The sequence below is a fragment of the Mustelus asterias genome, chromosome 16 (assembly GCF_964213995.1).
Source record: "Mustelus asterias chromosome 16, sMusAst1.hap1.1, whole genome shotgun sequence".
In the NCBI taxonomy this organism is placed as follows: Eukaryota; Metazoa; Chordata; class Chondrichthyes; order Carcharhiniformes; family Triakidae; genus Mustelus; species Mustelus asterias.
The window spans coordinates 62,204,446-62,227,011 of NC_135816.1; the positions used below are offsets into that span (position 1 = coordinate 62,204,446).

General features: G+C 43.0%; 1 protein-coding gene across 1 annotated transcript in view; it reads right to left on the reverse strand.

Annotated features, from left to right (window-relative positions):
• The window catches only part of LOC144505208 (fibroblast growth factor receptor 4-like), a 56,756-nt gene extending 45,103 nt beyond the window's left edge, over positions 1 to 11,653 (reverse strand). Inside the window, exons 1-2 of the mRNA XM_078231186.1 lie at positions 10,755 to 11,653; positions 1,032 to 1,319 (exon numbers count right to left, since the gene is read on the reverse strand). Of these exons, the coding sequence (XP_078087312.1) occupies positions 1,032 to 1,137 (106 nt within the window). The 5' untranslated portion in view covers positions 1,138 to 1,319; positions 10,755 to 11,653. The remainder of the gene's footprint in view (positions 1 to 1,031; positions 1,320 to 10,754) is intronic.
• Positions 11,654 to 22,566: the final 10,913 nt, after the last annotated feature.

Sequence of the window (22,566 nt, forward strand, 5' to 3'; positions counted from 1 at the left end):
GGTTCAAATCCCACCACAGCAGAGGGTGCAATTTGAATTGAATAAAGATCTAGAATTAGGAGTCTAATCCATGAAACTATTGTCATAAAACCCCATCTGATTCACTGAGGTCCTTTTGGGAAGGAAATCTACTGTCCTTGTATGAACTGGCCTACATATGATTCCAGAACCTCAGCAATGTGGTTGATTCTTAAGTGCCCCCTCAAAGGCAATTAGGGATTGGCAATAAATGCAGGCCCATCCACATCCCATGAACGAATTAAACAACATTAAAGCTCTGTAATGAGCAGTGATATTTGTTAACATTTCACAGATCCGTTTATTTCTCTTGTCCTTGTTCTTGAGGCAATGGTATGGCTTCATTGACAAAAGCAACTTCACATCACCTCAGCCAAGTGATCATTGTCCAGCAGCCTTTGGACTAAAAATGATGATGAGCAGTGATAGAAGTAAGGTAAAGAAGCCTCTTGTGATAAGCTATAACACAGTCCAACAATTGAATTGTCTTGAAACTTCCAGGCAAAAGGCAGTGGGAGAGCAAAAAATGGTTCAAGAACTAACATGGGAGTGAATGTTACATGCAATTAGAGGCAGAAATGGGCAAACATCAGCCAGGAGTCAGTAGAGGAATGGAATCCAGTTTACCTGCCAATACAGGTGTACTTTTTGATCCAGAACTAGCTCAAGTCAGACTTAAGGGTTGATTCTTTCCAGTCTAGGCTTATTTACTCAAGAGTCTTTGCAAGAGCGCTGATAGAGAATTAGTCTATTCTACATTGCCATCTCATACTAATTATATAGAATCCCTGCAGTGCAGAAAGAGTCCATTCGGCCCATCAAATCTGCACTGACCACAATCCCACCCAGCCCCTACTCCATATATTTACCCTGCTAATCCCCTGACACTAGGGTCAATTTAGCATGGCCAATCCACCTAACCCACACATTTTTGGCCTGTGGGAGGAAACTGGAGCACCCGGAGGAAACCCACGCAGACACAGGGAGAAAAATTAGTATCATCTTAGTCTTACCTGGTTGAGTGGTCTTCTCTTCCAATTGTGCTTTAGCGGGCCTCAACACAGTAAACGTAGTGAGGATGAACATGCAGAAACACAGTTTATGCAACATGTGGCTCATTCCTCTTCTTTTAATTGAAAATCAAAGGAATTATAAACCTTCGAATTTATGTAACTCAGCTGCTCAGGGCACTCATTGGTGATGTTGGGCGATGGATGGGCCCCCAACACGTTGTATCTTAGTTGTTCTGTCCACTCATTGGCAGAAGCTTGTGAATCAGTTTTTCAACTGCTGACAGTCTTCTGGAAAAGAAAAGAAAATGTTCAGCTTAAAATGATCAGCTCCCTCGATGAAAATGATATTTCCACTAAGTCTCTTGACAGCGAATGCAGCCACAAAGACTGAAACAGTTGAGCCTCTTATCTACCAATGAATTTGTCCAACTGTTCCTGGTAGGCTTCCAATGTGTTTACATTCAAGATGCCTGGTTTCTAGTGAAGAAGAGGGGAGGGTGAGGGTGGTGGCTGGAGGAATGAGGAGGAAAAAGAAAGAGAAGGAAACTATTTGTGCTATTTTGTTGCCCCTGTCTATTTCATTGGGATCAGACTTTGACTAGGAGTCAAAGACCTGAGAAGATATGAGGATTTCTCAAATCTGTCCCCTTCTCTTTTACGACAGATTTCTCCTCGAGATTGTCCTTACAGGTCTAAACAGGCGAAATTATCACTTGGCAAGTCTGACAATTTTGTCATGAGCCGTCCCTTATCTTACAAAGATGTATTCATCTCCAGCGCAGGGTGTACAAAACAAAATGAAACCATAATTACTGATCATTAGAGGTAGATTCACCTTCATTTCTCTGAGTGATAATATGGCAAGCCAATCACCTACTCTTTAAAGAATATTTAATTGAAATCAATGAAATGAAGATTGTGGAGTTGGCGGGTGGGGTGGGGAAATCTCAGCAAGGGTCTGGGATCCACCCTGCCAGATGACTGTTCAGACGAGAAAACTGAAATTCAACTCAATTTTTCTCAGCTCCTGCCTCTCTTTTAATCATGGTTTTGATCATATGACAATTCATGTCATCGGTATTACACATTTAACATACTTTGAACTCAAGAGTAAGGATGTTTGCACTTTGTAACTCATGTCCTGCCCTATTGTGCACAGGTGTAACCTCTGAACATGGATAAAGAAGAATATTTGATCCATCCATTTAGTAATACATGACGTTCTCCTCATCAAATCACCAGATTATGTCTTAAGATTCCGACTGTTTTGCCTCCAATAACTTATCTAAAAGCCATTCTAGAGATTGTACTCGTGTGGATATAAGATGGTGCCGTGATAATGTTACTGGACTAGTCATCCTGAGGCCCAGGTTAATGCTCTAGAGTATATGTTCAAATGCTACCAGAGCAGCCAGTGGAACTTGAATTCAATTAATTAATAAGAATCTGGAATCGAAAGCTAATTTATGTGATGATTATCATGAAACTATTATTGTTGTTAAAAATCCATAATTCACTAATGCCCTTTAGGGAAGGAAATCTGCTGTCCTTTACCTGATCTGGCCTACATGTGCCTCCACAGAAACGCGGTTGGCTCGTAACTCCCCTCTGCAATATCCTAGTAAACCCCTCCCACTCCCACTTATTACAGATCCAGATCAAGTGCAGCTGTTCAAGAAGGTGCCTCACCATCACTTTCTCCATGGCAATTAAGAATGGGCAACAACTGCTGCTGGTCTTGACTGCAAAGCCCACCTCCCATGAATTTTGTTCGAAAAGCCAACAAAATTGAAATGAGCAAAATCAGCTTGTATCACTTGGAGAATTGCTTCATTGCTGTTCAATGAGGTTGGAACTTGCTGATCAGAGTCCTCTAATTCACCTGTGAATCCTGGCATCGAAAGAAGTCTGCAACATCCGATGAATCATACCTGCATGCAATCTTCGAATCCCAAGGTGTGCCTGCACTCTTGCATTTAGCAAACATTCATGAAGTATAGAATGCATACTGTGGCTCTAATCTTGTGGACTAGCATGGAGAATTGATTATTGCCTTCAATCAGAAAATCTGGTGCCTTGTATATTAACACCATTCCGTTCTATAAGACCATGGATTTTACAGGTGATGATAAAAGCCCCATTCTCACCTGCACAGGGAAATAATTTGTTTTTCAATGTTTTAAATGCACACTCCTATTGATAACAAGGCACTCTTAGCCCCCTTCTGGTTTAGTGGGAAAGTACATTGCCCAATGTGAGACTCAGCCACATGCACAGAGATCCCCATTTCACTGCAGGCTCTATATTCAATTAATTAATTTCTGCCTGGGCAGCTAAAGCTAGTCCTTGGCTTTGCAGAGGAAAAATCAATCTGGATTTTCATGTCTCACCACAGTCCAGCAATACTTTCTTGCAAGTCCATTCAGGTTGAACAAAGAAAGATTTTGGTTTGGCTGTGATGCTCCCCTCGGTTGAATAGCTCACTGGAATTTATTACACTTACTCATGGCATCCAATGGATCACATGACACTGCATCATCAGAAAACGTGGAAGGAAACTGGGAAAAAAGAAATGCTGTCTGAAAGTAGGGACTGAACTGGTGGCTAAGCTAACGCAGCTTATTAAATTATGCTAACTCCTCTTATCAACAAGGCCCTATATCATGCACAATGTTCACTCACTGGACATGGAAGCAGTTTCATGGAGGTAGTCCTAATTTAGAAAGGGACCATCCCCTAAACCCGCCACCCCACCCCACCAACTCAAGATCAGAGGAAAAGATGCAGTATGCTTGATTAGTTTCTTTAACTTGGGAGTACAACAGCAAACAGTTGTGAAAGCAGCTTGACTTGACTAACAGCGGGCCCTCTGTCCACTGAAAAGAGCATGTCCATCTTCCTCTCACTCTCTCTTCCTGTTGTTTTAAAGTCAGGATCCGAAAGAGCTTTGCTCAAGACAGGGGAGTAATTCTTCTATCGTCCGCTCTCACTTGTCCGAGACATCAAGGGCCATCTGTTCATTCTGCTGTTAGCACACTATTGACAAAGAACCCTCTTACTTTCCAACATGGTTTAAAACACAATCTCTCCATCTACCTCCTCCCCCTCCCCCTGTCCCCTTCCCCATTCACTAACTACAACCAACCTTTCCTGAAATCCCGAAGCTTTGGTTCTGATACGTCAACACTCGTTGTTTATCTCTTACATTTGTCTAGCATTTGTCAAGTGGACTAAGGCAGAACTCTTTTTGTCAACTTAATTGTGTAGGCAGTTCTCTTCACAATTAGACATAAAATTCACAGACCATTCTGAGTCAGTTCCTTGTCATAACTGCCGGTCCCCTGTTCTGTACTCCCCTTTGTCCCTATTACAGTGATGTGTACTTTAATTGGTAATCAGTGCATTTATCTGTAGGCTTTCCTGATAGTTTAGCAAACTTATTCAGAGAATAACACAGATCTAAAAGATCCCACGATTCATTCTCAGCTGAGTAAAGGTGCAACTATCAGTCTCCATGGGCAGAATTTTACAACCTCTTTGCGCCCGTTTTGCGGCGGGAAAATGTCGTAAAATCAGGCGTAAAGCAGCTAGCAGGAATGGCACCCGTTTTTGCACCTATTGCGATTTTACGACACCCGGATTTCCGGTGCAGTCAGCCTCTCACCAGAAATTGGCGAGAGGCTGATTAATTTATTGAAATGTATGCAAATACTGTTTAGCATCTGCTTAGCGAGCCTGGTGCTCAATCGTCTGGGCTCATTTGCCTTTAAGGCCTTGCCGGGAGAGGTTCTCTCCGGCGAGGAAAACAGCTGCTCCCCATGAACGGGGAACAGACGCGTTCGCCTCATCGGTGGAACTGGAGGCCATTGAGGCCTCACGGGAAGGCTGAGTACAAGGCGGGGTGCTCCTTGAGCAATGCCAGACTGGCACCTGGGCAATGCCCACTGAGCACCTTGGCACTGTCCACCAGGCAGTGCCAGGTGGTGGGGCCAATGGTGGGGGGGGGGGGGGGGGGGTTGTGGAGTGGGGGGGTGGGCCGGTTGGGGAGGCCCATTGCCACTCTATTACAATCGGAGGGGTAGGGAATGGGAACCGCGATCGCTCTGGGTGGCGGTGGCTGCATCTCAGGCCACGGGCCCCTGTGATTGTGGGGGTGGGGTTGCTGGTTGAGGCTGCCTGCAGTAGCAGAGGCCTGACAGCTCTCTCTCTCTCTCTCTGTCTGTCAGACCCCTGCTACTGCTAAAGTGCATGTGCAGCATCAGAGATCTGCATATGCGCGACACCTTCCTCTACAGGCTGGCTGGCAAATTAAACCCCACCCACAGCCTCTCTAGCTAGAAACTGACTAGCCCATCTTTTCAGAGTGCATAAGATTGGGTGTGAAACATTGTCCGAAAAACAGAGCTGGAACGCTCCCATTTTCAGACTAGCTGGACACTTCTCATGAAAAATCTCAAAATTCTGCCCCGTATGTGTGAGTGATGGAAAGAAAATTTAGACCAACATCAGGATTGCATCTCAGGTGAAATTGTGTTGTCTGTGATGCCTCCCATAGTTGTACAGTCTGCTAGTCCTAACATTGAGGCTCAAACATGGCTAATGAGTACTTGAATAAGTTACTAGACGTACTTACACCAGGAGGTAACATTTTCAATAAAGATAGGGAGAAAAATGATGTGAAATATGTAAAAACAAAATGTGAAACGGAGGAAACTCACTCTTCTGATCATGTGGATTAGACCAGCTTGATATCAATGAATTGGTACTTTACCTCAACAAAACCAAAGAATGTCAATGCAGGGATATGAGGTTGCCCTTGCACAATGTTCTTCTTCCCATCCAATATAAATAACATTGTCCCTAACTGGCGGATGTAGTAAGTGATAAGAGATCAAACTGGTGCAGAGTGAGCAACAGACAGACTCAGGCTTGCACAGAGAGAAGATGGAACATACCGAACAAGGCTGGCACACAGACTGGGGGAGGGAGACAGAGCCTTGACTCCGACACAGTGAGAAAGGCAGATTGGTCTCATGTTAGTGAGCTGCACAGATACAGGCAGACTGGCACTCTAACAGAATCTTATCATCCCTGAAATTTTTCAGGCATTGGGTGTTCCAACCCCACATGGCTCAGAGGTATGACCAAGGTTGCCAATTAACAAACAGCCTCCATGTTGCAATCCAATTAAGGACAGTTGGCGGGACATGGACACAAGGGGGGCTGAATTCAGTGGCCCAATGGAAAGGCCTGCAGGACTTGATGGCTAACAGAATCACTGGCAAGAGATGGCTACTGCTAAAGGAGAGCTTGAGGATGCCTCAAAATAGAAGTCCTCAAAATGAATGAGGGTTTACTGAAGTAAGTGTCCAGAGCATTCATGACCATCAGCCTGTGGGCAAACCCCTGCACAAGAATGATCTTGACTGCAGTTGTGCCCATTTCAGCTTTGCAGTTCCGTTATAGCGGCATGGACAGAAGCCTCCAATGTCCCTCTGGCCTCCTGCTGTGAGGTCACCTCCGATACCCTGATGGACTCCTGACACTGATCTCCTGAAGGCAGGAACATATCAGGGAGCCGAACCAATGTATGGTGTTCCAAATTTCTTCATCCCACCCCCTCCCCTCCTCAGGGCTGGTAAGATTCCAGTCATGGAGTAGGAAAACAGTTCTGACAGGTACACAGAAGGTACACAGGTGGACTCTGACTAACTCGAAGAGAGTGTTAGACTCCAGCACTGATAGTGAACAAAAGAGATAGAATTCCAGCTCATACACAAATGAAAAAGTTGCCTCGGGCTCAGGTTAGCAGTGCAGTAATATAGGTTATACCATGAGGATGAGTACATAAATGTAAATATACTGTTTAATACTTCTACCAAGTATTTGCAGGGAAGATATGAGCAAAGCTTTCTCCAAAGAAGGCCATTGCAGGAAAGATAATCCAGAATATTACTTTAAATTTACTGTAGGATTAGTACTAGAGGACACAGCTTTAAACTAGTAAAAGGAAATTTTAGGGTTGAAATCAGGAAATTCTTCTTCACACAAGAAATGATTAAAATGTGGAATAAATGTCTAAAAGAGAACGGAGGCAAAAATGCGGGAATTATGTAGGAAACAACTGGATGCTGCAATGAGCTAATGTTAGAGTTTCTCCGGATGGATAAATTAGAATGGGTAAATTATCTTCCTCATCTGTATTATTTTATGACCATTGACAACATCACATGTAACTATATGGAAACCATCAACATCAAGCATTCGATCCACTAACTTGGTTGGCTGATGAAACCTGCCCCAGCAAGAGTGAGAAGCAGCCATGGAACTAAAGGAACACCAGGTTCCTCAGAAAATGGCTTGAGAAGATACATCTGTTGTATTACAAGTACCCATTCATCTTTTAGGACTAGGATTTCTCTCTGTTATCACCCCTGCCACATTGCTCCATTATAAAGGGATCATTCATGCAACGTAAAACAAACTAGTATGTGCCTGCCTTTTGAGCTGGATTAAAAGTCCACCAGTGTGGGGCAAATACCAAGGTTACATGCAACCTTTAAAAACATTTAAGAAGCAATTAAGCATCAACTTTTGATCCATGGAATTAAATTTTGGTAAAATTGTGATAATTCCAAGATATTTATAGTACATTTCATAACAAACAGCAAGAGAGAAGAGTCAGCACTGATTTGTTCTCCACGGTTAGCACAATATTTAATCTCGTATTTTTTGAAGTGCTAGCAAATAAACAGCTCTTTTCTGCAAACTTCCTACCTCCCCTACTGACTTTTTTCCTGAGCTGTTCTGTAGGTATGGATTAATCTCCAGTACTCCAAGTTTCCCATATCCACAAATGTACTGTACATGTCTACCTGGGGTCAGGAGACACATAAGAACTAGGAGCAGGAGTAGGCTGCTCTGCCATTCATGACTGATTTTTTCGTGGACTCAGCTCCACTTACCCGCTCTGCTCACCGTACCCTTCATTCCTTTACTGTTCAAAAATCCATCTATCTTTGCCTTAAAAACGTTCACAAGGTGGCCTCAACTGCTTCACTGGGCAGGGAATTCCACAGATTCACAATCCTTTGGGTGAAGAAGTTCCTCCTCAACTCAGTCCTAAATCTGTTCACCCTTATTTTGAGGCAATGCCCCCTCGTTCTAGTTTCACCCGCCAGTGGAAACAACCTCCTTGCTTCGATCTTATCTATTCCCTTCATAATTTTATATGTTTCTATAAGATCCCCCCCTCTCATTCTTCTAAATTCCAATGAGTATAGTCCCAACCTACTGAGTCTCTCCTCATAAGGCAACACTCTCAACTCCGGAATCAACCTAGTGAATCTTCTCTGCACCCCCTCTAGTGCCAGTATATCCTTTCTCAAGTAAGGAGGCCAAAACTGTACGCAGTACTCCAGGTACTGGAGTAATTTAGAGCAGGAACTCTGTAAGATTTTCCTGTTCTTAACCCAGGGGTGCTGAAGATAAATGCTGTCTATTGGCCTGTCGGAGATAAGGAATCAAAACTGTAACATTCCTAGTGTGCATGCACACTACCTTAATGAACTGAGCCACTGACGGAGCCCCTTCAATTATTTTAAGTGAAAGTATTCTCGGCTTGGGCATGGAGATTGTCATTCACGGTTTGCACAAACCTCATGATGTGAGGGAATGCACCAGTTTTTAAACAGTACACTCCTAATCTTCTGACCTTCTACGAAATTGTTTATCCAACACATTGGCCAATTTTGTTTAGTATTTTGAGATGTAATCAGTTACAGTAGGCTTGCAGAATTTCTGTTACACTTCAGAACAGCAGGTCGGTGAGTTTGGATACATTTTTTAAATAAACTTTGTGATTTCTTGTAAAACCATGAATTCATAATACCTCTGCTTTGATTATTTACTATAGTGGATTAATTTAGGAACAGTATAAAATAACCTTGCAAGGAACAACGTCTCCTATTACAATCACTTATGTACACATTGATAAGAGGGCTCTACTATTCTTTCCTCTCCACTGGAGGCATCTTTAAATAGTAATTAATATGCATTGAAAAAAACATCATTCATGCTTTCAGCACGTACTGGCTGGTGCCTACTGGGATCTGATGGGGACTATCTATTTCCTCTAAGGAAGTTGCTTTTCTCTAAGTAGTCTGAATGAGGTTGACCCTTTTGATTTATAACATTTCCTCAGTAAATTCGAAAAGATCAAATCTCATTAAATTAATTCTGACCGTATGGATTTCCTTATCAGTGCAAGGCAATGACTTCTGGAAAACTATAGCAGGAGGTCCTGAGCATGGGAGTAAGACTCAATCTGAGAACGCATTTAAAACTCTCCAGCAGAAAACAGGATACTTTGTTCTCACTATAAGAGTGAGTCATCTAAAAGAGTGAGACTTGTGTCTTTTTGAGTTGGTGTTTGAATGGGTAAGACAATAAATGTATATGCAGGCTGGTGATTGTGAGCCTGTCTATATGCTTGTAGAGGTGATTTCATGCAGGTGATGGGTGTATATAGCAATACCCCTGGTTTTAATAATGAGACCCATTCAGAAGTGGGTTAGCAGAATTTACAGTATGATAAAAATTAACCAGGTGATATCTGTAGACAGGAATCTGCCTCCAGGAAGTGTTAAATCTGTAAAATTATAATAAATACACATAAGTCTAAGTTTCCCCCACTCTGGAAAGTGCCTGTGAATTATATCTTTCTGATACAAGCCCTAACAACAGCAGCAGCCTGGTTCAGAGTGTGTCGTTTCACATCAAAAGCCTTCATGCAAAAGGACTGGATTGGAACTAATTTTACAGTGTAAAACATTGCAAGTTCATCTCAATTAACATTGTGTCATAGAACGAATCAATGAAAAGGTCTGGTAGAAAAATTACAAATAAATTTTTATGACTGATTACACTCTTCTTGAAAGATTAATTTTGATGACATTCAGGTGAGCAATTTTGTTCTGTTTGGAGGGGCTTTTAGTTGTATCATATTTAATTCCCAGGGATGACTTGACAAGATGTTCCACAGAATCAGATGTAATTCAATGTAAAATGTCACAGCAGCCAGAATCTTATGTGCGGCATCTCTTCAGGATTCCAATTATTATATCTGTCTCTTAATATATTCTATAACCATTCACTAGCTACAGTGAAGGAAAGCAGTGTGTCTCACCACGTTCATTATTTTGATCTTGAATCTTCAGGTGGCAATAAGTAATGAATAAAACACTGTTGCTACATATAGAGGAAGGAATTAAGCTGACTTCTCAGGTGTGGACCTGCCACTTCAATATTTGTATGAGTGTCCCAAACCAGATGACGATGACATAATATTAATAAATATACCCCATGCAGCAGCTTAATACAAAGAGAATTAATTACCAGGAATGGACTGGCTTCCCTGAAATGAGAATTTAAAAGAAATTAACAGGATAAGTGGGGTGGTGAAAATACAGGGTTATTGAATCACTCACTGAAGCACACAGGGAAATCTTTTGATTTCCCATATGGCCAGTCCACCCGTGAGGATTATATACCCTCAGCACAGTTGGCTGCTCACAATCTGTTGCAGAAGAATGTACATTCTGGTGTTTATCACAAGCAATCAGAAGGCTTCTGTCCACTACACATTTTATATACATTAAACACACACAAGACCCACATACGTGCCTACCATCACCACTGCTTGCTTACTGCTAAGAGACTTACCTCTTTGTAAATCTTCAGAGCATCCCAGGTAAATTACTAACCGTACAAGTCGTAACTCAGATGTTGGTTAGAGCAACCGGTCGATCCATAAAAGTCTCAAGATGAAGATGACGATACCGGGAACTAAGTAAACTCCACTAATTGTCCTTCCACTCAATACACGCCGAGAAGAAAAAAGCTGCAAGAAGTTATTCTACTGTTTGTACACAGTCAGTCTGAGTCAGAAACGCATCAAAAGGGAGACTGGTGCCACCGTAGCACAGAGAGGAAGATGGGCACAGAGGCACTAAACTTCCAATAATAGTATTCAATCCTTGTCTCCAACTCTCCAGGAAAAGTTCCTTCAAATGCAAACTGGTGAATCCTAGGAAAGTTCACGTCTCTGGCTGTCCCAGCAAATCCCGTGAAATACAATTGCTACAAGATGAATTCTCTTACAACTTGTGAACCTTTGGCACAGCCAGAAGTCGACTTTACCTGTGTGTAGCACCCTCTTTACTGCCTTCGGACTTCATACTCTGGCAGTCACAAATGTGCTACACATTTAAATCCAAAGTAAACAACACAAAGTTCTAGGCGGGAAGATGACTGTTTACACACTTGGATCACTGAAAAAAACGTTTTTAAGTCTAACTCTATAACACAGAGCCGTTCTCTTCTGGTATTGGGACTACTATTCCCAGACAGAAGTGTCCCAGTTTGTACTCTCACTGTACATAGGAGGTAGCTGCAAAGCTCTCGGCTCTATTGCCTGGCAGTTCTCGCAGCTCGCTCTCTGCACACTGTCTGACTGAGACAGTATTGCCAAAGCCTGTGCCCTGAAGGGGTCAGCAGCATAAGAAATCTCAATTAGCAGCTCTCGCGTTACACCCACTGTTTGCTGGAAGGTTCTATCTCTCACTCACTCTGAGGTAACAATAGCTCTTAAAGGGAGCTGAAAGAGAGGAGGTGGCTCCAGTCCCCCGGTACCTCCCCCCTACCCCCCAGCTCTGCACTAAAATCCTTTCACACACTGGAAGGAGAAAAGGTAGCGTTTGTCCTATCTGTGGAGAATAGGATTAACCCTTTTCAATGCAAGCTCCTCGCTGCAACAATGACAACCTGCTTTCTGCTACAGTACCTAGTCATTTAGAAAACACTGCTGCCCTCCAAAAGAGATTGACAAAGAAGGAATTCTTCACATATCTTTAGCATTCAAGGGGAGCTGAGTGAAAGTTGACATTTGAAAACATGTATAAATATTCTTTATTGTAATTTTTCTCTCTCACATTATTGCCAAGAATTTGGTCTGAACGATGTGAAAATACTTCCTCTGCCCCATTCCTCCTTGAGCCCAGCCCCCTCTGAAAAAAATGGTTCCTAATCCGCACAGAAGCTTTATCACAGGTATTGATTTGACAATTTGTATTTTAAAGTTTTTTTTGTATTCAATTTTCCTCCCCCCACACCCCCTCCCTTCCCTCCCCCCACCTCTTGTAGGCGCTAGTTCTTTGCTGGCTACCCTCCAATACCTCCCAGAAGTTACTGAATCATTTAGATTACTGTTACAGGTCGCCCTGCAATGCCTCTCCCAAAATGCTTATTCTTCAGCCATGAGCTGAGACAGCAAGCGTCAACAAGCTGTATGATTATCGGGTGCTAGGTTTTCATCTAGGATGGAGCCCTTCTGATTTTTCCTTTCTCAAAGCCCAAAGGCACCAAGAGACTATTATTGCTACTCTTAGGCCACCCTAGTTGAGATCAACTAACACAAAATTCTTCTCACCTACATAGCTCAGTGCACACTGATCAAACAAAGCTATCATAACAACTTGCTGGCAATTAATTTCATTCTGGCATATAAGTCAGTAAAGAGATATATACAAAGCAAAACAACATCAACTTGCATTTACGATTTCAAAGTACTAAGATGCCCCATTGCTTCATATGAACATTATCAAGATATTTTTTAAAAATCAGGCCTTTAGCACACTGAGATACTATACACCAAAATACATCTCAGAATTGGATGCCATCTATTCATTATTAACCTTTATTTTCCATGGAGATTTTTACCTTTCATCTAAAAGACTTTACTCCCTTGGCCTATTTTTTGAACAGGTCATTAATTTTAGGATAGCTTTTGAATAAAAGTCTACTTTCTCACTTTTTCTGGATTTCCCAAACCTAATGAGCGGGGTGGCTGTCTCCTACTCTCAAATCAGTGGCTGAGAGAAATGCCAGGTGAAGCCATGTACTTATTCATTCTCTTTCACTCTTTAAGGTGGAACTGTTGCCTAGCCAATGTTTCACATCTCATGGTGGTGTGGCTGAAATCAAAATATGAACTAACATGGACACAAAGCCTTCTCACCATCCGATTAATAATGTCTTGTTCCTAAGTAAACCCACAATGCAAACTCTCCCCAATTAAAAAAATAATCTATCATTGTGCACCTCTAGCACTTAAAGTATCCGCAAAGTAGTAGTTTGGGTACATTATAATTTGAATGAAATACGAAAATCTTATTGTTTTATTACAATATTTCCCTCCCTTTTTTAACATCAGTGTTGGATTAGAAAATAGAATGATTGCTCCCAAAATTCTGTCAATGTTGCTCCTTCTTAGCTCTTCCTCCTCCAAATGCGTGTAACACTGCAACATAGCATCAGAATTTTTAAACTGTCAGCCAGAACCATAGACAATCCAAGAAAACAAATTGGGACTTGAATTTAACTGTGATCTCTGGGCAGAGCAAAATTGAAAACTAAAGAGGAAAATGTGAGAGACAGTTACCAGGTCAGGCAGTATCTGTCAAGGAGTACGGTTCAGGCAGTATATGTCAAGGAGCATGGTTCAAGCAATATCTGCCGAGGAACACAGGTCATGCAGAATCATGGCATGCAGGTCAGGCGGCATCTGCCGGGGAGCGCAGATCAGGTGGCATCTGCTGGGGAACACATGTCAATCAATATCTGTCAGGGAACACAGGTCAGGCAGTATCTGCCCAGGAACACAGGTCAGGCAGTATCTGTCAAGCAACACGGCTCTGGCAATATCTGCCGAGGAATATGGGTCAGACAGTATCTGCTGAGGAACACAGGTCAGGCAGTATCTGTCAAGCAACACGGCTCTGGCAATATCTGCCGAGGAATATGGGTCAGGCAGTATCTGCCCAGGAACACAGGTCAGGCAGTATCTGTCAAGCAACACGGCTCTGGCAATATCTGCCGAGGAATATGGGTCAGGCAGTATCTGCTGAGGAATATGGGTCAGACAGTATCTGTCGAGGAACACAGGTCAGATAGTAACTGCTGAGAAGCACAGGTCAGACATTCTCTGTCATGGGAAAATAGGTTAGGCAATATGCGTCATGGGAACACATGTTCTGTCATGGGAATCTGTCATGGGAACAAAATCGTTTTCTGAACAAAATTGGAAATAAGTTAGCCGAGAACTTCCACATTGGTTTTGGCATAATTTCAGTGTTTAATCCTTTTTTTGGCAGCAAAGTGGGAGCGGAAGCTGTTTACACTGGTTTGCCGCCACAAAATCTGTCTCCCTGAATTGCCTCAGGCTTTTTGGCTCCTCCAACAAGGAGGAATCCCATTTGAGATCAGTTACCTACACTCTAACACAAGAGCCCATGGTTCACATGTTTGTGTCTACTCCATTTGCAGATCAAGGGGCGGGGCGGGTTGGGCTCAAAATTCAAAGAAATTGTCAGGAAAAGCTGAGACAGGTGACAGTGAGAAATTTCTAAGTCAGAAGAAGAGTTTTAGCAGTGATTCTTGCAACTATTTTCTTTTGGATTCTGCCTCCAGAGATCTGGACTTGCTTCTCACTGCTTCTGACAGCTGTGAAACCACGGAGAGGTTTTCTCCCTCCGCCCCCCTACCCCTACCCCCCCCCCCCCCCCCCCACCATCCCCCCCTCCCCCCAAAAAAAATCAGGGCATCTTAGGAACAGGTATGGCATTTCCCGTGGGCAAACCATTGTACATCATGGAGAAGGAGCAGCAGCAGTAGCAGCAAAATGGCGCAAAGGAAAGTCAGGCAGCATTTAAGGAGGCTGAACCCAATTAATTCGACTTCCTATTTTAAAGAATATATAGACAACACACATTAATATAAGAACATAAGAAATAGGAGCAGGAGTAGGCCATCTAGCCCCTCGAGCCTGCCCCGCCATTCAATAAGATCATGGCTGATCTGAAGTGGATCAGTTCCACTTACCCGCCTGATCCCTATAACCCCTAATTCCCTTACTGATCAGGAATCCATCTATCCGTGATTTAAACATATTCAACGAGGTAGCCTCCACCACTTCAGTGGGCAGAGAATTCCAGAGATGTACTAGTAACTTAAAGAGGAGATGTGTATAAGAAGAATGTTTTTCACCAGAGAGGCAATAGGGTAGTTCTGTTGCCATCTATGTTAGGACCTTGGAGCTACACTGGTCTATCTACAGTGCTTTCCCTGTGGTCTTGAAGATGAACATCAGCCTCAACCTGTATGGCACAGGTTCAATTCAAACAGCAATCTTTGTAGCCAGGTTTCATTATAGGAATGCTTTGACTCAAGCATGATATCACAGCAAGGCAGCAGTGAGACAGGGTTACCCAGTTTTATGGGATTGCTTGCTTTCCAAAGGGGCAGTGTCGAATAAATAGCACACACATTGCTTCGTGACAAAGAGCACGTTTATTGTAGAAAATTCCAAAAATGAAAACAAGTCTACTTAACCTGACCTCGATGCTTTCTCTGGGTGCTTATATAGAAACCTTTCTTTCACCTTTACTGGTGCCCCTCAGGCTGAGGGTCAATATTGCAACAGATGGCTCACTGCTCATATTCAACAAAAGGGTCATGAAGCAGAGATTGTCTTACCATCATGGTAGGAGCTGCTGCTGCAGCTTTGGAGTTAATTTCTGGGAAGCCCAGTGTAATCTTCTTCCTTCCACTGATAGAGTATTCTAGAGGGTTGGGCTGGTGGAGGAGGCAGTTAAGTGAAGGCTGGGGAGAGATTGGCCTGAGGTCTGATGTGTGCTGTGGCTTGAGAATTGTATCAGGTAGATGCATTCTAACCACCATTATTCAGTGGTATAGGAACTGTGTCTTCACTGATCAGCAGGACGGCTGATCTAATACTGAGAACCCTGAGAAACAGTAACATGCATTCAGGCTGCCACGGCATGGAAGCAAGTTTTCCGATTGTTGTCTACTCTGCCCCTATTGCCACAGAATTTCTGTATTGCTGTGGAGTATATGTATGGACTGGTCACAAGGCACTTTCTGAAGATGGAAATGATGCTAGCACATGCTCCAGTGATGTCTTCAATGAAGAAGACACTTCCCATTGTTCCCCTAAATGAAAACTGTAGCCTCAAGAGTCATACTTGTCAGTTGCCATAAATAGTTGGAGATGAGCCTCAGAGACTACACATACATCTAACTGCCTTCTTTTCAAGTGAATATCCATAAGCTCTGGATCCCATGATTCCAAATCCAAGGGTAGCCTTCTCTTCAGCCTTCGCTGGGAAGTTGGTACATATTCACCATTTCTCTCATGCTCTATGATTCACCTGGTATCCTCACTATCGCTATCTAATTCCCCTGCATGCCTCTCTCACTGTCACAATAGCATCTGAACTAATCAATTGGAATGCAAAGCATCAATGAAGAGTTTGGGATGGAGGATCAAGAAGCTTAACACCATCCAGAACAAGGCAACCCGCCTGATCGGCATGCCAAATTTCCTTAGTCTTCTGAGAAAGTAGAGACACTGGTGAACTTTCTTAAATATAGCATCGGCATGGAGGGACCAGGACAGGTGATCTGGACACCTAAAAACTTGAAGCTCTTGACCATTTCTACTTCATCCCCATTGATGTAGACAGGAGCATGTCCTCCACTACACTTCCTGAAGTTGATGACTATCTCCTTAATTTTCTAGTACCATCTAGAAAGACAAGAGCAGTAGACATATAGAAACACAGAAACATAGAAGATAGGAGCAGGAGGAGGCCATTCGGCCCTTTGAGCCTGCTCCACCATTCATCACGATCATGGCTGATTGTCCAACTCAATAGCCTAATTATGCTTTCTCCCTATAACCTTTGATCCCATTTGCCTCAACTGTTATATCTAGCCGCCTCTTGAATACATTCAATGTTTTGGCATCAACTATTTCCTGTGGTACTGAATTTCACAGGTTCACCACATTTTGGGTGAAGAAATGTCTCCTCAACTCCGTCCTAAATGGTCTACCCTGTATCCTCAGACTGTGACCCCTGGTTCTGGACACCCCATCATTGGGAACATCCTTCCTGCATCTACATTGGAACATCACCACCCTAAAGTTCTCTTTCAAACCACTCACCATCCTGACTTGGAAATATATCACCATTCCTTCACTGTAGCTTGGTCAAATTCCTGGAACTCCTGCCCCTAATAGCACTGTGGATGTACCTACACTACATGGACTGTGACAGTTCAAGAAAGCAAGCTCACCACTGCCTTCTCAAGGACAATTAAGGATAGGCAGTAAATGCTGGCTTGGCCAGCGACTCCCACATGCCATGAATGAATAAAAAAAATGTTCCAGAACCCCAGTGTGGTCTACTCTTAATCATCATTATCACAGCTGATGAAGAGTAAATTTATTTCCATCTTCACCTTCAATTTTTTTATCCTTGTTTTTTTGTCCTTATTTCTTGGACGCAGACTTTCAAGAACACTCTAGATTCACTTGTTGCACTTCACAAGCAGTTCTGCATTAGGAGTGCCTGCTGATGAAGAATGCCTGTCAGGAATGCCTGTATTGTTACCAAGTGACGTTATTTAGAAATGCGTCTGTAAGGAATTTGTAATTCAATCACATGGTTTTCTTTATCTGCTGGGTCAACCTGAAGTTCAAAGGTCTCTCATATTGCTTTTTAATGAAGACTCCCTTAGCCATTCTTAAGAAAATGCTGGTGGTTAATGTAATATTTAAGAGTTTATGGGTGGCACGGTGGCACAGTGGTTAGCACTGCTGCCTCACAGTGCCAGGGACCCCTGGGTTCAATTCCGGCTTGTGTCATTGTGCAGAGTCTGCAGGTTCTCCCCGTGTCTGCATGGGTTTCCTCCGAGTACTCCAGTTTCCTCCCATAGTCTGAAAGACGTGCTAGTTAGGGACATTGACCATGTTAAATTTTCCCTTAATGTACCCGAACAGGTAGTGACTAGGAGATTTTCACAGTAACTTCATTGCAGTGTTAATGTAAGCCTACCCGTGACAAATAAATAAACTTAATATTCCTTTCTAATGTATAAGTAAAATGGTCTTTAAGCTTGACTAGGACTGTGGGGTGATTGTCCCTTTAAGGATTGAGAGTAAGGGTCACATGACCCAGGGAACCAACTGGAGAGCAGGGTGGGGGAATCACCCTGGTGAGTTAGGGTTTCTGTTCCAGAACCTTCTCGGGAGCTGACTGTAGCCACAAAGCTGAAAGCCTCTGTTTAGTTTTAATCTGTAAATAAACGAGTTGTGCTTTCCTTAAACCAGTAAACGAAAACTATTACAGACTGTTGACAGGATGTAAAGTAAATAGGATAGAGAAAAGATAGACTTGTACCTTTCACGATCTCAGGACCTCCCAAAGCATCTTGCAGTCAATGAAGGACACTTGAACTGCCATCAGTGTGGAAAACATGACAGTCAATATGCGAACAGAAAGCTCTCTTCAAAAGCAATGTTTTAATCACCAGATAATCTGATTTTATGATATTGTTTGAGGATTAATTATTGACAGAACGGAGAGAGCTCTCCTGCTCTTCAAAATAGTAGTCTTTTGTGTCCCGCTGAGATAACAGACTTTAATATCGCAGATGAAAGATGGCACTGCAAATATTGCAACACTCACAATGTGCCACTTTTCACTGTTTACTCGCCTTCCTTAGTCTCCCTAATTCCCATTGACTTCAATTTTCATAGGGCTCCTTGATGTCATATTCGATCAAATGCTGTCTTGATATCAAGGGCTGTCACTCTCACCTGACTTCTGGAATTCAGCTTTTTTGTCTATGTTTGGGCTAAGGCTATACTGAGGTCTGGAGCTAAGTGGTCCTGGTGGAATCCAAACTGAGCATCAGTGAACAAGTTATTGGCTTGATTGGACTGTCAATGACATCTCCCAGCACTTTGCTGATCATTGAGGGTAGAATTCTGGTGCAGTACCGGACTAGTTGGGATTTGTCCTTAATTTCGTGGACAGAACAAACGTGGAAAATTTTCCACTGTGTTGGATTGATGCCAGTGTTGTAGTTCTTCTGGAACAGCTTGACCAGGGCTGTAGCTAGATCTGGAGTTGTCAGAACCTTTGTTGTATCCACTGAGCTCTATGTTTCTTGATAACATCTGGAGTGAATGGAACTGGCTGAATACTGGCATCAAGGATGCCAGGGACATCAGGAGGAGGACAACATGGGTCATTAATTTGACAACTTTGATTAAAGATGGCTATAATTGCTTCAGCTATGTACTTTGCACTCAAGGGATGGGCTCCCCCACCATTCAGTCTGAGGAAGCTCATGGAACATCCTCCTTCCATCATTTGTTGAATGATCCATCACATTTATGACTTGGTGTGGCAAGACTGAAGGGTTTTGGTTTGATCTTTTGGTTGTGGATTTGCTTAGCTTTGCCTATAAAAATCTGCTTCTGCTATTTATTATGTAACCCTGTGTTGTAACTTCACCAGTTTGGCACCACATTTTTAGATATGACTGGTCCTGTTCTTGGAACAGTCTCCTATACTCCTCATTGAACCAGGGTTGTCCACCTAGTTTGATGGTAATGTTGGAGTGGGGGATATGCCATACCATGAAGTTACAGATGGCAGTAGAGCACAACTCTGCTGCTGTTGATGGCCTGCAGGTGTAGTCTGGCAGAAAACTCCCTTAGAACTCAGCCAGCTGAATCAGTAGGTGCTTGTGGATAACTCTTGGTGATGAGCACTGAAGTCACCATCCAGCGTACATTCTGTGCCCTTGCTGCCATTAGTGGTTCTTCCGAGTTTTGTTCAGCATGGGGAGGATATTGATTAATGAATTTGGGGGGAGTAGTAGGTGGTAATCAGTGGGAGGTTTCCTTGCACACGTTTGACCTAGTGCCATAAAACTTCATGGAGACCAGAATCAATGTTGAAGACTCTTGGTGTCTTTGATGATATACCACCGTGCCACACCTCTGGTGGATTTGGCTTGCTGATGAAACATGACGTAGCCAAGGATGATGATGGTGGTGTCTGGGACATGCTCTGTAAAGTAGGATTCAATGAGTATAATGAGTATGTCAGACTGTTGCTTCACACATCTGAGGAACAGCTTTCCCGATTTTGGAACAAGTCATAGAATCATAGAAACCCTACAATGCAGAAAGAGGCCATTCGGCCCATTGAGTCTGCACCGACCACAATCCCACCTAGGCCCTACCCCCATATCCCTACATATTTTACCCGCTAATCGCTCTAACCTACGCATCTCAGGACACTAAGGGGCAATTTTAGCATGGCCAATCAACCTAACCCGCACAACCCAGATATTTGTGAGGAGGGCTTTGCGGGCTGGGCTGGGAGAGTCTTTGATATTTCTGGTGTTAAGGTCAATGCTGGGTTACCCATTTTATTTCTATTCAACGTTTTTGTGATAGTTTGATTTTTTTTTAAAAAGTGGCTTGATTGGCCATTTCAGTTTGCACTTAAGAATCCGGTAAGGACAGCAGATTTCCTTCACCAAAGGACATTAGCAATCCACATGGAACCAGGTCATTCCATGATCACTAACTGTTGCTAAACCCTTTGATTCCAGATTTATTGAATTTAAGTTCCCCAGCTGCCATTGCAGGAATTGATCTCATGCTTACAGACCATTAGTCCACTTAGATTACGAATCAAATAACACAGCTGCAGTGCTATTGTTTTCACTGCCATTTCTAACAAATCTATCACATCTATCATCCCATTAGTTTTAATTTCAATTGGAGACTCAATGGTGTGGCCACCATTTACGTTTTTGAAGGAGGGGGACCTGTCTCCGAGCGTAGTAATCAGGTCGCCATTTAAAAATGGCAGCCCGGTCTTGGAAAAGTGGGGCTGGCCGGCGGGTTGTCTGCTATGAATAAATTAGCATCTATCTGCTGGGCACTTAGCCCCAATTCGGGAGAACTGCAGCCAACGGGTGGAATTTTCCAGTCCCGAGACCAGAAATTCCTGCCGAAGGTCAATGGATCTTTCAATGGTCGATCCAATTGCTTGTCCTGTCCACGATGATACCTGCGGCAGGCGGGACTCAAAACATTTACCCCTATATAGAATCCACACCGTGCAGAAGGAGGCCATTCAGCCCATCGAGTCTGCGCTGATTCTCTGACAAAGCATCCTACTCTGGTCCTACCCCCATAACCCCACATATTTACCCTGCTAATAGACACATCCTGAGACACTAAGGGCAATTTACCATGGCCAATCCACCTAACCTGCACATCTTTGGAGTGTGGGAGGAAACTGGAGCACCCAAAGGAAATCCATGCAGACACAGGGAGAACGTGCAAACTCTACACAGTCACCTAAGGCCGAAATTGAACCTGGGTCCCTGGTGCTGTGAGGCAGCAGTGCTAACCACTATGCCACCCTGTATATCTAACACTAAATGCTACTGCAGAAATGTTTTTTTAAGGAACCAAATATGCAAAATAGCTTAGCTTTTCTTAAGCATTATGTATTCTTGTATATATTTTCAATCCTGACTAAAATAGCTATAGATAAGAAAGTAAGGAAGGATCAATTAGAGCTTTTCACAATGTCAGGATGTTTGAAAGCACTTTACAGGTAATTAAGCACTTCAAAATATAATGACTAAGCGAATATAGGAAATGTGTTAGCCACAGCACAGTAAGCTCCCATAAGTAGCCATGTGACAATGAGCAGATAATTTGCTTCCATGTTGTTGATTAATGGGTAAACACCAGGGTAACTCTGCTGCTCTCCTTTAGTGTCCTGGGATCTTTTACATTCAACTAAGAGTGGGAAACGAACCCACAGCCGTCCAACAGAGGGACAAGAATGCTACCACTGAGCCGTAACTGACCAAAAACATTTGCCACACCATCACTGAGGAAATACTTTTTAAACTTATTTCTGAAATTTTTCTGAGCATATGTATTCATCTCCCCTCTTCTATAACTCTGCAACTCTGGTTGTTGCAACAGTATGACACCTGACCCTCTCAGAGCAATGTGACAGTTTATTTATTAATGTTACAAGCGGGCTTACATTAACACTGCAATGAAGTTACTGTGAAAATCCCTGAGTTGCCACAGTCCAGCGCCTGTTCGGGTACACTGAGGGAGAATTTAGCATGGCCAATACATCTAACCCGCATATCTTATGGGCTGTGGGAAGAAACCAGAGCACCTGGAGGAAACCCACTCAGACACGGGGAGAACATGCAGACTCCACACAGACAGTGACCCAGCCGGAAATCAAACCCGGGTCCCTGGCTTTGTAAGGCAGCAGTGCTAACCACTGTGCCATCCAAGAGATCTGTTAGTAAATTAAAGAATTCTGTCAATTGTAGGATTGATGTGGAGATGCCGGCGTTGGACTGGGGTAAACACAGTAAGAAGTCTCACAACACCAGGTTAAAGTCCAACAGGTTTATTTGGTAGCAAATACCATAAGCTTTCGGAGCACTGCTCCTTCGTCAGATGGAGTGGAAATGTGCTCTCAAACAGTGCAAACAGACACAGAAATCAAGTTACAGAATACTAATTAGAAGGCACTGGTACCTA